Consider the following 15,910-nt stretch of genomic DNA (forward strand, 5'->3'; position numbering starts at 1 on the left):
GCATTTATTTGGTACTTCAGCAATACTTCTATTCCACTACTCAATTCCCACAAATCAGCAAACAAATGCTAAATACAATGTGGCAGTAGAAGAAAATAAATATAACATATTATACCACAGGAACTTAATACAGTGCTGCATCATATGCTTCATATTTCAAACTTCACTGGCTAGTGTAACAGATCCAGACTGTCTCCAGGCTTGCCTGTGGTGAGGCTGAGTAGGAGGTGCCAGGTGCCCTGGAAGAGGTGCAGGGCAGTGCCCATCACAGCCAGTGCCCCACCGTGCAGCCAGGCTGAGCCACATGGGCTGTGCTGAGCTGCAGCTCCTGTGCACAGCACAGCCCACACGCCAGGGCTGTGCTGCTCAAATCCCTTGGCCACACGACAGGTTGTGGTGAGAGATGAGCCCCTGGACAGCTCCCCCTGGGCACCACCTGCATGGTCCTGCCTTTATCTGGCAGCACAGCACCAAGTTTTCACATGACCATCATTCCTGACTATTCCTGACAGGGTTGTCTCCTTGTAAGCAAATCCTCTACGAGTGTGAATGACCAAGAGGGGTTGACCAAGACCTCTCTGCTGAGGCTGAGGTCTGCATGGTGTGGTGCCCGTGGGGAACAGTCCTGTTCAATGCCACACCAATCAGGGCCCAAGGTCACTGAAGGTATGGAAGATTATCTGTAATATTCTCTTATTAAACCGGCAGTTCTAATAAACAACATTTAAATGATGCCTTACAAAGTCTAAGTTCCTTTCTTACTGTGATCATAAAGGGCCACCACCTCCCAATGCAAAACAAGGCAACAAGCCATTATTTCTAACACAGTAGTCCACCAACAGTACTATACAGATAATTTCTCTGCTTCCTCTTTACTCTGGCATTCATGTGTATACATGGCATGCACAGCAGCTATGTGTTCATACACTGGTATGTCCAGTTATTAACCACATAGTTTTAGTTATTCAATTTACTAGCCACGGTATTATTAGCTATTCTACATAGGTAACTGCACTCCAATTAAGCACAATGAAAAAGCAAGCACGGGTTGTGGCCTTCTGTCCTACCCAGCCTGTTTGTTTTGTGATGAGAAAAATCGAGTGGCCTCGGCTACCTAACGTGCCCAGAAAAATAACCTTCATTTATCATTTTACCATAACACCAAAATTATGGCTCTCATGAAAGAAAGTTTCCAAAGAAGCAAACTTATAGATTGAGCTAGACACACTAATCATTTCCTAGAAAAAGAATAAAATAGTGAGTTAGTAACTGCTGAATATTTTGACTTTCTATTTCCATCAATTCCTTTCCATAATTAAGTTCAGATTCCAGAATTCCAGATTTTATGCCTTTAACTAGCTCTCATTTTTTCCAGTATAGTGTTATATATTCTAGTCAAGCTAATCTCACTATAAAAGCAATTCAAATAAATGAAGGATTTCTAAATATTAACTAAACTCATTTCAGGCACCATAATTAGCTTTTTAAACCATGATGTATGTAAGCACAGACCCAGGTCAGCAGTGACTAGAAATATAACACAAGTGTTACAAAAATCAGGCACTGCTCAGCAAAGTAGTTAAAGGGTTTCTCCACATTATTTTGGGGGGGGGTGTTGTCTTCTATAATCCTAGGTATTGTTGCTACAAAACAACACAACCCACTAGCCAAGCAAATAAAAAAAAAAACCAAAAAAAAAACTCAGAATGAAGTGTTAAAACTCTACACTTACCAAGTTCTCATGATTTAAGTCTGGGGAAAAGTAAAATAAAATTAAGTAAACTGAAATATTTTCCTTAGAAAATTCTGAAACGTTGCTTTTTTTTTTAACTCCTTAATTTTTCAATATTGCAATAAATTCAATTTCTAATAAAGAGTAATTGTGAACCAAAACACTCCTTCAGAGTTCATATCCTCAATCTATTTGAAAATTATGAGGTGCATAAAAATGAAAATGAAATCCATCAAGCAAAGCTCTATTAAAAACGTAACTGGTAACTTTTTCACTGATAAACATGTGATTAGAACTTTCTGACCACTTCTGCTTTGTCTTTCCTCATATTACAGATCATATTTGGTCTCACTTTTGGAGCTTCAAAAGGCCTGACCTAATACAGTCCCTGTGGGGACAAATATGTAAAAATGGGAAAACAACGTATCTCAGAGAAAGAAGTTTTCCAGATTACAAATTGACATAGTTCTAAATACAGGTTTCTAAACCATGAAATAAAGGACTTTTCCTAACTAAACTTTGCAGATTAAGGAACTGAGATAGATGACCAAGTAGAATAGTCAAAAAACCATTGGAGAATGGTTAAAAAACACTTGGAGAATGGTTAAAAACCCAGAAACCTGAGAATGGTTTCCAGTCAGTTTTCAAAATGCCATCCTTCCAATTTTATACTCAATTTCTAAGAAAAGAGTGCTTCATTTTTGATGCCACAGATTCTAATCACATGATATGACAGCAAAAAAAAAGCAAAACCTCTCCCTGAAGTTATAGCTCTGCCTCCTCACTACCAAGGCTGTGTAATGTGCCTTTTAATGCACATTAAAAAAAATAAAAGCAGTTATACACATCTTTATTCCTTGTGATGTGCTTAGCTTACCTGTCTCTTTCAGGTAGTAATTATGTGTGTTTCTAAATAAGACTGCAGACTGTTTTTAACAAAATTTTTAGTTTTCTTTTACTCTCAAATAACCTAGAAACTTAATGAAGATTTATAACATAAGGATAAAAAAATAAAATAACAGAAAGAGCACAAACCTCTGATTGTACATGCCCCGGAAATTATAATTTGCTCTGTAATTGGGAATTGGCTTTGGATCTAATGGCCTGTAGATGGCAGGCTCTCCTCTTTTCATCGCCAGACCATTCAGCTCCACAGTTGGCGTTATACTGCCTGCAAAAAAACCAATGTAAGTAAGGTGCTTTTAAATACTGAAAAACACATAAGCAGTACTGAGCTGCAAAGAGAGAGCTACACGATATTTTTTTACTCTTAAATTAAAAAGATGTAACTAAAAAGAAATTTCAGTTTCTTTAAAAGATGGGAATATAGATGCCAATTTAATCACAAGCAATGAAAAAGAACATTTTAAAATCTCAGTGCATTCTCTATGCAGTTTCATAGAGATTACAGAATCATATAGAGATAATGGAGATTATAGAATTCTTAGAGATTCATAGAATCATAATGGAACAATCTTCACAGATGAATGAAAAAGTCAGTGTAATAATCAATAATCAAGCTGGTTATTCATTTTCCAAAGTACTTATAATACATTATGATACTTTCTGAAAGAACGATAAAGATAACAGAATAATGTGTCTTTCTGCTGAATACCATTAAATAAAACCACAAATAGAGCAGAGTCATTGAAAGAAGCATGAAGTAACAGGCATTACTGCCATCATTCAGGAGTCTTACAACAGGATAGGAAAAATTTATTTGCAAGACTTGAAAACTTGTCTAAGAACTAAGAACTAATGGTCTCATAGGAGTGATAGAATAGACTGAACATACAGCTCCTGGAAATCAGTGCAACTACAGCCATCTACTGGTGACAGAATGCAAAAATAGAAGGTAGCCACTTGCCCACTTGCAGGGTTTAAAAAATGCCAAATAAGCTACATCCAGCTTCTTTTTTTTTTTTTTTTTTTGGGTCTTAGATGAAACGTTCAGCTACAGTAATCCCCACTTACACTGTTGTAGGAGAATCCTAAATGAGCTAAATATGCATTCCAACAAAAAAGAGATAATATATTCTGAAAATATTTTCATGAGAGACTCAAATAAATTTACCCTTAAAAAGCTATGATTAATTTTCCAGTCTGACATTGAATGATGAAAATGTTTATGCAACTCTTACTCAAAAACTTATACCAACAACAATTCTTATAATTTCCAGGGCAAGACATTACTATGAATTCAAATTTTTTATAAAAATACAAAACATCATTTTGATGAGAAGATACCTGTGCATATACAATGCACCTTTCTTGGAGCAAAATGACAGTGTCATGTGATAAAATTTCTAATTAATTCTCTTAAAGCCTATTCCTCTTGTTAGCAGATTTTTCTTCTAAGAATATGCTCAAAGCCAAAAAACTCTAGAAACTCAGTAATACTCTGCAATGTCAAGAACCAAATGCAGGATCACTTTTAATAGAGATTTGAGCTTCCTTTTTTCTAAGCAGCCAAAGTCACAGTGACTGAAGGAAACAGGGAAATACCAGTGTCCTAGGTCTGGAGAGGCAACGTCCTGATCTCCAAAGGAGCAAGAGAACACCACTCTCAAACAATCCTTCATGGCTAATGCTCAGGGTAATACTCACAGGTTCTAAAGGAAATTTACTCCTGCTTTTCTCTTTCCAACACAGAGAAGATTAACTGCAAAATTACTTCATTATAAGAAAGTGGCTGTGGAATACATTTTTAAAAGAGGGGGAGAGGCAGACAGAAATAAAAGAAGGAAATGGGAAAACAGAAAAGAGGCAGGGGGAAAGGATTGTTTAAAAATAAAAATAAGAAAATATTCTCACCACTTGATTTCCTTTACATTAGTCTGAAATGAAGTTATGATTTTTTCTTTATTGATTAAGACAGAACAGATCACTGAGCATGTGCATCAGATGCATACCTCAGAAGGTTTTGCATGCACTGAAGGCAACTTGCAGGTAACAGCTCAAAATGAAGGATGCAAGACACCAGCATAAATTCTTTCCATTATTGAAACACGTTTCTAAAGCCACCTGAAAGCTTTCTGAAAGCACAGGTTGCTCTGAAAGAAAACTCAGCATACAGGAAATTACCTGTCAAAGTTCTCATGCCAAATCCCAGCCTTTTGTTTATGCCAGAAATGCAACTTCACAGAATTGGACTGGATAAAATTTCCAATATAATTGGAAACTTAGCTAAAATAATGCTTTGGGAAATGTGTTTTAGTTAATTCAGTCTGGTTTCCTCCTTTCTGCTTACTGTAGATCACATGTCATCACTTTGTACACATCTAAGCATTATCTAAATAATATATTCCCTTACAGTTCAACCATTTTAGGTATGTGCATTAAAAATTCTTCCATGAAAGCTCACTGGAGGTTCTGTGTTATCCAACCATACTATAGCTATGTTTATTTTCATCCCACAAATGTAAGTATCTTGTTAAAATTACTTATTTAGTGTTATAATATGCCAACACTTCAACAAGATCTAACACTCAGAGGAAAATGTCATACCTGGATTATTGTTTACGTTGTTTTTGGGTGGTCTAGGCGTTGGTTTGGGAAGGGTAGTTTCATTCAATGCTTTGCTAGCAGCAGCATGTTGGGCCTTTTTAATACTGCTTCCTTCAGCTTCCCATGTCTGTTCTCCAAGAGTCAGCTGCACTGTGAACATCTTCAAAGACAAAGAACAGGTAAACACTGGCAAGATTATCACTGTGCATTAGAACAATTTGTACAAAAGTTTCCAGCGCTGAAGAGAAATCATGCTCTCTTTTCATTGTATTCAACTCCCAGATAATGCATCTGATTCTTCCAGAGATCAGTGAGACCTTATCAGTGAGCAACATTTGGTCTTTCAAAACACAAAGTAAAACAGTGTAATGGTAATGTCAATTATCAAAGAACAGAATAATATTTAAACCAAGTAAGAATAACTTCAAACTGATCCTCTGCTCTTGGAAGACTATGTACAGGTCAGCTAAGAACACATTTCTTCATATATTTGAATATATGTAGTCACTTTACTCATAGAAAAATATTATATATGCTACTGAGAAAAAATTAATTTTGAAATAATTATGAATGAATATAAATGATTACACACTTCTCAAGGCAACAGAGAATTTGGTTCCCAATAGCTTTACCAAATGAATTAATTTCTCACATACCCAGATTTCTAAAAATAATGTCTCTTGTTAAGGCAGAGTCACAACTCAAATATGTTCAAAAAGATAAAGTAAGAAAAAAAGAAATATTATCTTTTTAAATGAAACTGCAGTTCTTAATGTAAAATCTATAGTGAGGACAGGAACTGTAAACCTCCAGAGTTCAGAAATGGACTAACTGATAAAAACCATATATTTCAAATTCTGTGATAGAGGGCTATTTCAAGTATCCATGCTGTGCAAATTGTGCAGATAAAATTCAATGCATATTTAAGATATTAGATACAGTCTATCTTCCATATGATACATAAATGTTCTGTTTAAAATTGAGCATCTGAGAACAAGGGGAGGAAGGCTAGGAACTCAATATATTTGCCATATAATCCCTATTTAAATGGCAGGACTTAATAGTCAGATTCATACAGTAAACTAAGATACATCTACCTCAGAAAACAGACCAACTTACTTGAGTCAACAGAAAAAAAAACTACATATAAGAAGTATAGAAAGTAAAATTTTAATTTTGACAGCTCTCTAATTTTTTAATTTATTTAATTTTGCTAGATCCAGGACCAGGTTTTTAGAGATGAATATGGTAGGCAGTCTTTAAATCTGCTTTTACATATACTTTTTTTAGCATGTACTTGCAAACAAGCATCTAAACACATGTATGTATGTGTCTCCCAACTCAGCCCTTCGCACATGCACTCACTGCATTCACACTGAATGCTATAAATTCATACTCCTGTCTTAATTACAGCCTTGAGGTTTGGCCTACTGTAATTTTCAGAAGCACAATGCAAGTCCCTGTATCACAGCTCCTACTGCCCTGTTGATTTTGCCATAGCAGTCACAACAATTTCCTCATGGAAGAAAGAGAGAAATAGTCTCTTAATTTTACACTCTGTCAAAGTCTACCCCCACCTGAAAGCTAAGATGGGTATTAGAGCTAAATACCCATAATTATATAAATTACCTACAAACATACATCCTTATTACTAAAAAAGTTGAAATTTGATTTCTGGGTCTGAAGTTTATATATTTAATATCTTGCACAAAAATATCAGTGTAGAATTTTTATAGGAGGAGGAAAACCCTGAATTTAAATGAAAATATGATTAATAATGGCTACTTATCTACCTATAACTCTTAGTGCTTAGAGCAACAAATAGGAACTCAGGATGATAAAGGGCTTGCTCAGTAAACTTCTGCCAGTCAGAGCACCTTCTCACTTAACATATCTGCCAAAAAAACTCCTGCAAAAACCCACACATAGAAGTAGTATGTAGTAGTATTCCTTTATTAAAGGAACAAATCTGCCTAAACCCAAACTCTGTAGCAGACAATGGAACATTCAAGTCCAGGAATACCAGAGCTAACAGTTCTGCTATTGACTGAGACATTTCTCACCTGAGGAAATTTCTATTCCTTACACCCAACATAATTTAACTGATGTCCAGAGAGCAGGAATGCAAAGGCCACCACGCTTGTGCTTGTTTTCATTCTGCTGTGCTTGTAAGGTCAGTCTCTCTAAGCTCTGACAACTCTTTACTCCTCACTTCTTCTGTGTAAAACCTCTCCTCCTTCCCAGCTTTTGAAGTGCTACATCCCTTACCCCTTTCCCTCTTTTCTGTACCACCATTCACTTTCTTTTGTCACTGTTCCTTTTAAATTTGTATCCTGAAATGACACTGACATAGGACAGAAGACATGATCAATCTGACTAATGTACTCCAAAACGTCATTTATGCTAACAAAGCCTTCCTGATTTTTCTTATGATGAAGAATCCACCTGGAGGGCAGACTCCTAGAAACCCTAACTGCACTGTTAGGAAGAGCCAGTTCTCTCCCAACTCCATTCTCTCCATTTCACCTCAATTGTCTCAACTTATTTTCGAGAGACAATTAAAAAAAGGGTATAAAAATTTGCTAGAATTTGTGGACACAACACAAACAGCTATCTTGTAGAGCATGTCTGAAAATTGTGAAAACCACCAGTGGTCAGGAGCAGAGTATGTGGAGGAGGAAAGCAATGTGAGAAGCTCCTTGAACAGCAAAGAGCAATAGTAGCATCACATCCTTCAGGTCATACTTCCCAGGACAGATTCAGGTCTGTTTCACATATTCTGTCAAGTATGTCATCATATTACTAGCAAGATATGATACTAAACTGCTAGGAGAGTCATAATAAATTATGTTTCTTTCTTCGCTTTTCATAGGTCAAAACCTGCATAATGTTATTAATATTACCCTTGTTCTACATTCATTTCTCTTTTTTTATCTCACTACACAGATCAAAATTAGACTTAATATCCGTCTGAGTCTATAGAGTGTGTAACTGTATTTTTTTTACCACTATGAACACAACTAAAAGAATGAGGTAAATTTAAATACTGAAAAATTAAGAAATTAATTGAAAATCTGGTATTCAGAAGTGCAGGTAATACAGACTTAAGTAATTTCACAGATATCAGTTCCTTTAAAAGTAATAACAAATATATCACAGAATCAATAAAGTTGGAAAAGACTTCTAAGATTATCAAGTCCAAACTTTGACCAAACACCACCACACCACACAAGCCATAGCACTGAGTGCCATGTCCAGTCATTTATTGAAAACTTCCAGGGATGGTTATTCCATCACCTCCCTGGCACTCCATTCCAATGCTTAACAACCTCCTCAGACAAAAAAAATTTCATTATGTCCAAACTGAACGTCCCTGGCACAGTTTGAAGCTATGTCCTCCTACCCTGTTGCCAATTGCTTGGGAGAAGGGATCCCCCTTCCATATGTGAACAATTTCTTATCCTACTAATATTTTAAGTATAATACTCAAATCTCCTTACTGCTGAGGAATGTAAACAGCCAAAACTACACCACAACCAAAGCAATTATGTTTTCACAGAAATGGAAAAGATAATAATAAACACAATAACAAGAAATTACAGAAAGTCCAACAAATTCAATATGCTGCAACCTAAAACCAAGCAGCCAGTGTACCCTGTGGTGCCAAAGGTCTCCAGGAAGAGGAAGAGCACTTCAATTTCCATTTGTTATGGGGGATGCTAAAAGGAGCCCCGCACTGCTGACATCATTTCCACCACTGCAACACATTCAGCAACGCCAGTCAGAGCTGAAGGCCAGTGATTTACATCAGTTCTGCACTAGTTGGCAACATAGTGTGCAACAGAGAAACAAGGGGCAAGGGCAGAGACAGCCCATGAAGAGCTGAAACTGTTACTAATCCACACCTCCGCTCCACTGCCTCATGCGATTTGGCCACTACAGAAATACTAAGTACAAAGCAGCAACTGATTATGCCTGTGTCTCATTCAGACTTTCCTGGATTTTTTTCTTCCCTCAGTTTGCTCTTAACTAAGGAGGAAATGCAAAATTGTATCCAAAAAATCACCATGAGGATATTCCTCTGTATTCCCCAACATGTGAAAACATCCTAATTTTTACTTTTTAAGTTGGACATCCAAATTGATACATGAACTGGCCAGAATTAGCTGTCAATTCACTAGAAACTTCTATGCTATAATCACATTGAGAGTTTTAGTATAACCCTAAATTGCAAAGTTGCACAGTAATAAAGTTTGTGTCCTAGAATGCAAGATTCAAAGATAGACTATCGACTTCATGGACAAAGAATTGCATCAATAAGCACTTTAAAAAAGGTCACAAATTTGTCATCACCTGCATTACCATGAAAAAAATGCAGAGGTAGTTATCAGAGGCATGCTGACTGCAGAGAAAGATTCATGTAGTCTAAAAAGCAAGTGCTCCAGAAAGATTAAGGAAGGGTGGTGATACCCTGAAAAGACCTTCATGAGGTATATATAAGGACCAGCAAATGTAAATTCAAAGATGAGAGACAAAGTAAAGTACAAAATTATCTATTTCTTCTGTAACAGAAATACAGGCATACTTTCCCAAAGTGTGGTTAAAAAAAGCAGCAAAATAAAGAACAGGAAGAAAGCCCTTACACTGGAAATGTAGCTGGGTTTGACAAGCACATTTGTCCAAACCATGATATTATCTGTTCAGCATGTAAGGTATGGCTCATCACCTGGAACTGTGACCTTACCTTGGCATGAGCAGGCCCTCTTTCATTCAGAAGCTTATACTGGGGTTGAATTCTATTGAAACGGGCTAACTCATTTACCAGACACATTGGAGTTTTCTCTTTGGGGTTTGCCATGTTATCTTGGAGAGGAGCTGTAAATAAAGAGTCTGTAAAGTTTTTGTGGAGAAATGTACTCTTCACAACTTCACAAAGCTTTGCAAAAGCAGCATGCTTAGAAAAGAAAGCACTTTGGCTAAAACACAACTTTTGCATATATGCTAAATACAAAGTTTAAATATCATTTATGTATTAATCACATGAGAATATGTAGTTCACAATAACAATTTTGATTACATGCAATTAAAAAGCCCCCAAACTATTTCTTTCCAAAATGTGTTTATGAAAGATGATAGTGCAGGAGAGCATATGCATATTCTGTATTTTCTGTGTCACCAAAGTTTACTGTCAGGAGTATATTGGTTCCTGGAATTGACTACTATTTCAGAATGGTTGTTCCACACTTTGAAGCAGAAATGGGTAGCCTAAGAGGTATAAGACAAATACAGTAGATGAAACCCAGTGGTTTCTGCCAGGTTCTTCCCAGTGTTTTAGACTTTTCTCATAATACTGAAGTCATTCTCAGAACACTCCCATAGAACCTCCCCCTTTAAGGATTTCTGATTTTTTTTAGACTGTTTCACTTTCTGTGTTTTTTTTTGCAATTTATTTGTATTTGTCCCTAACACGCACACGTTGTCATTTCTTGCTTAAATTGTTAGGACAACACTTCTGCATTTTATACCCAGTTCAGCATAGGAACTACAGCATTTATTAGGCCACGAAGGAAACATCAAATACTGCCAAGCAGTCAGAAGACATTCTGTTCTAGGGAAGAGAAATAAACTTGGAGACCTTCCTGCCCCACTAAAACTTCTCTATAAAAGATACACTGAGAATCTGACAAAATAGACATGTTCTTTCCTGAGCTTTTATATCATTGATCAAAACTTCACTCCAGATCTGAGCTCAGTAAAGAAACTAAACATAGTAAATTGTTTATTTAGCCAAAACATTTTCCTACATGGGTTTTCTCCCTTATTTTAATCCTCTTTAAGACCTAATTATTATCTTTTTCAATTAACAAGTCACCAAAAAGATTAATTTGAACACCAAAGAAAATATATCTGGATCAACTTACCTGGTGAGTTGTTCAAAGAGGCGGGATCCACAAGGCTGGCAGTAGGACTACTACAGCTGGCAGCTGATTCTGAAATGGATCCATTCATTGAGGATGGCAGACTCAGTGTATTTGTAGCTGTAACTGGCAGGGGTAGCACCACAGGGGCCATGGTGGGTCCAGATAGGTTTGCTGTAGTCTGCATTTTAACTTGTGCCATTACCTGTCACTGCAATAAACATATTATTATCAGCAAAGCACTTCACATTTTGAATGTCCAATGACTACAGTGGTATTAGCAATAATCCTTTTTCGCTCCTGGATTTAGGTCACAAAACTGTCCACAAAAGTCATGCCTCTGCAAACATTACTTCCAAATGGATACACAGTGAAAGAGAGTCAGGGCCAAAGAACATCACTGGAGAAGAACCTGCACACCCTGGCTCCAGGTTCTGTTTTTCAATGGTGGGGTCACCCTGCCTGAAATATGGCAGCAAGAATTATTATTCTAGAATCAAATTCTACACAATTATTCTGCAGATGAGATAAGCACTTGCCAGTATCTTCAAGACAGGATGACTTTGCTACCAACTGCCATAGCAAACTTGCAAACTTTGCCATTGTTTTTCCAGTCAAGTGCACTTCATGTATCAAATAAGGCCACAAGAGGAAATCCCTACTTTTTTTGGCCTGTTACCAAACTAGAAAAGACGGGGAAAAAATAAAAAAAAAAAAAGAAGAAAATACAAACAGACAAGCAAAAAAAAAAAAAATCAAATATGCAAGTTCTTAAAAAAAAAATCACTGCTTATTCAGTCAACAGATGGAATACTTCAATCCTTGCATAAATTACCGGCAGAGGTATCAGGATTTCCTAAACTAGTCTTTAACCCAATGGCTAAAACGTTTACCTGGAATATGCCACGTACTAATTACCTCTTTTCATCTGCCCAAATTAGTTTCTTTATTGCCAATACCTGTTCTCAGGCTAGGTCTACATTCATAAACAAATCAGGGTGAAGGCACCACTCCATATTACTCACTGAGAGTATGATCCTTGGCAAAATTTAGGCTACTGGCTGAAAACTGTTGCTGCAGCAAAAAACACAGAACAGTTTAGGGGCCTGCAGGCATCCCAGGTAATCCACTCAATTAAGAGAGAAACTAGTCATTTAAGAGAGAAGTCAGTCATCTGGGAAAAAGGTTTGGGCTGCTCCTGTCCCATAGGACCAGGATGATGTATTTTACTCAGCAGCATGGACACAGACTGTATTATTGAGGGTTCAGACAAAACCTGTGAGAGCCAACAAATGGCCTGGGTAACTGGGACTGCTGGCTAAGGCAGAGCAGGGGCTCAGCTCTCATCCATCACAGGCAGCAACCCTTACCACTAAGCCCTTTGCTCCTTCTGCTAGGATAATTCCCTCTCCCTATGAAAAAAAAAACCAACAAAAAACCCCAAAACAAAAAAACAACAAAACAAACAAACAAAAAAACCAACCAAACAAACAAAAAAAGCACCACCAAAAAACCAAACTGAAACAAAACAAACCTATTCAACACCTGAAAAACTTTCTAATGAAGGCCTTATTGAAATTAATATATAAAATTTTTTTGATTACTATCAGTATTTTTCCCTTCCTCCCCCACCAATCCATTAAAAATATCCAAGTATCTTTACTCAGAGGGATAGTATTGTTGGATTAAGATCCCAAACCACTAATTACACCTTGGAGTACAAGTACTTTAGCACAGTTGCACTAGTATAATGAAAATAATAAATCCTTTTACTGTAACTCTGTTTGGAGTTTGGAGAAGAGGTTCAGACTGGAATGCCATTTTGATTACTGAGGAAAGACAGATAACTGACTTAAGTCTCTGGAAAGGCAAAAGTAGAAAAAATTAAAAATTGAGATGCAATCACCTGCCCCTCTCAAAAGTATCTTTGGTAAAATACTAATAATGACAAATTTAAAATAAACATATGCAGTTTGCTATATGTTCAAATACCTCATGGCTTCAAAAAAATATGTGCTAAATTCATACTGTACAAATCCTACTATCACTGCACAACGAATAGCATTCAATACAGCAGTATTGTTAGAAAGGCCTAACTTAAAGACTGAGAAGATGTAGAACTATAGAAGTCTTTGGTATACAACATGTCTGCATCTGATTTTAAATACATTAGTATAAAAAGGAATTAACTGAAAAAGTTTCTTAATTGCATACATTAAAGTCAATGGTGGCAGAATCAGGCCATATGTCTTAAAACATTTTTAAAATGAAACCAACATAACATGAAATATCATCACAACAAACGAAGTTTAAGAAACTCACAGTATTTATAGTATTTTAGCCCATGAGTATGAGAAAGGCATCACTCATATGGTACTGCACGAAATGCTACTGAATACCTGGTCTTGAGCCCTGCTAGTTGTGAATTGCCACTTCAGATTCCAGTATTTTAAAAGTTTATTCTTCATGAAAGCAGAACTTATTAATAACAAAATAAAATATTATGTTCTACAGTACTGATGTTCTAAAGGGAGAAATTGCGGGATGGATCCTTTCCTATTATTAAGGATAAAACAAGAAAAATCAGTTTAAGGGTAGTATCAAGAAACTGCAAAATTGAACAAGATAAGGTTTAGGAGAAAAAAAGACATTAAAAGTAAAGTACAAAGAAAATTAAATTCTGAATTCAGAATTTATCATAACATATTGGGAGCTGGATATTTTTGGTTTTTTTTTTTTTAATATATCTAAAGGTGCAGAGAACAGAACAAGAAACTAATTATTTTGTAAATTAATCTGTATAAGCAAAGATGCCCAGGCAGTACTATAATCATAGAGAGTAACTCTTAAGCAGATGAGATATGGAGATAATAAATTTGTAATCAGTTCTAAAAATTCACTAGTAGAGAGAGAGACAAAAGAAAGAATACAGTTGATATAGTGATGGCACATTATTTTCATACTACCAGGCAGCCAATCTTTGATGTCATGACAAAAGGTGAAAAAAACTATGTTCCACCTTTTCTTTACATTTTTAACATATATACACTAGTTTTGTGCTGTTTTATAAACAGTGAAGCAAAAACATTCTGGGGCCTTCCAACCACACTGCTACATAAAATGTAGGGCTTGGAGGAGAGAGATTTCACTAAGCTGGTCAGGGATGAAATGCAGTTATATAATCAAAATATTTTTACATCTTCTAGGTAGATATTTTTGAAAAATCTGACTTATACAAAAGGGATGGCTCATTTAGGATACTAAGATTACAATGAGAGAAGTCCCCACATGCCATTTTAGGTAGCTACCCAACTCATATCTAGGAAATTCCTACATCCAAGTGTCTCTAGAGAGGCTTCCCTTCAAGTTCAGCAGTGGTTAGGGACACTTGCACCTCTCAGAGAAAGCTGGACTGCACAGCTGTGCCTCCCAGCTTTGTGCCTTTCCTCAGCTGCCACGTCAAGATGCAACAGAAATGATATTTCCTAATGTTTTAATCACACACATCTATCCAAAGTCTGCAAGTTGTAGTGATGCCATTTTTGTAAGGCTACACTGCAGGGTTTACGGTGTCTTATGAGATGTTGCAATAGTTTCTCCTTGTAGCCTCACCCACACAGGTGCAGTAGAAATGAAATAGTAAACACATTTAGGGATGCAAATATACTAGAATTGCATTTTACTTCACTTCCCCTTTTGAGCACTTAGTACATAGGCAGCTACACAGGTTTCATTAAACAGTTGGTATTGACTTTCTTATTAAACTATGTACAAGCTGAGAATTTTCCTGACATACTAAAAATGACCAAACCAAAACAAACTCACACGAAAACAACAAAACTAAACTTTTTACATTTTAAAGCAAAAATATTGTTGTAAAATAGTCCATTCGTTCTTCTAATATATCAGGAAACAACATTGTTGCGAGGTGACCATGTCTGTATACCAGGTGACCACAAAAGCTGCTCTATTGCTCATCACCTCAGCTGGACAGGGGAGAGAAAATATAACGAAAGACTTGTGGTCTAGACAAGGTGCATGAAAAGATCACTCACCAGTTACTATCACATGCAAAACAAACTCAGTTTGGGGAGATTAAATGCATTTATTGTCAATCAAATAAGAGCAGAAAAACAAGAAATAAAAACTAAATAATACCTTCCTCCCACCCATTCTTTCTTCTCAGGCTTAAATTCACTCCTGAATTCTCCATGACCCAGAGGGATGGCAAATGAGGGTTACAGTCAGTTCATCACATGCTGTCTCTGCCACTCCATCCTGCTAAGGGGAAGACTCCTCATATTCTTCCCCTGCTCCAGCATGGGGTCCATCTCACAGGCAACAGTCCTCCACAGATTCCTTCAACATGACTTCTTCACACAAGCTGCAGTTCTTCGTGAACTGTTCCAGTGTGGATCCCTTCCACAGAGCGACATCCTTCAGAAATAGAGTGCTCCAGCAGGGGCCTCCCACAGGGTCACAAAGTCATGCCAGTAAATCTCCAGCATGAACTCCTCTCTCTCCCCACGGGGCCACAGGTGCTGTGGGTGTCCCCCACGGGCTGCAGGTGGATCTCTGCTCCACCATGGACCTTCATGGGCTGCAGGGGCACAGCTGTTTCACCATGGGCAGCACCACGGGCAGCAGAGGAGCCTCTGCTCTGGAGCCTGGAGCACCTCTCCTCCTCTCCTTCTGCACTGAACTTGGTATCTGCAGAGCTGCTTCTCTCAGTATTCTCACTCCTCTCCTCTCC

General features: G+C 37.0%; 1 protein-coding gene across 4 annotated transcripts in view; it reads right to left on the reverse strand.

Annotated features, from left to right (window-relative positions):
- The window catches only part of STAU2 (staufen double-stranded RNA binding protein 2), a 172,239-nt gene that overhangs the window by 140,200 nt on the left and 16,129 nt on the right, over positions 1-15,910 (reverse strand). For all 4 annotated transcript variants that reach the window (XM_088176266.1, XM_088176257.1, XM_014883512.2 and 1 more), the window contains exons 2-5: positions 11,161-11,368; positions 9,984-10,114; positions 5,240-5,399; positions 2,768-2,903 (exon numbers count right to left, since the gene is read on the reverse strand). In XM_088176266.1, the coding sequence (XP_088032392.1) occupies positions 2,768-2,903; positions 5,240-5,399; positions 9,984-10,114; positions 11,161-11,359 (626 nt within the window). In that variant the 5' untranslated portion in view covers positions 11,360-11,368. The remainder of the gene's footprint in view (positions 1-2,767; positions 2,904-5,239; positions 5,400-9,983; positions 10,115-11,160; positions 11,369-15,910) is intronic.

This window comes from Sturnus vulgaris, chromosome 1 (assembly GCF_052056855.1).
Source record: "Sturnus vulgaris isolate bStuVul1 chromosome 1, bStuVul1.hap1, whole genome shotgun sequence".
Taxonomy (NCBI): domain Eukaryota; kingdom Metazoa; phylum Chordata; class Aves; order Passeriformes; family Sturnidae; genus Sturnus; species Sturnus vulgaris.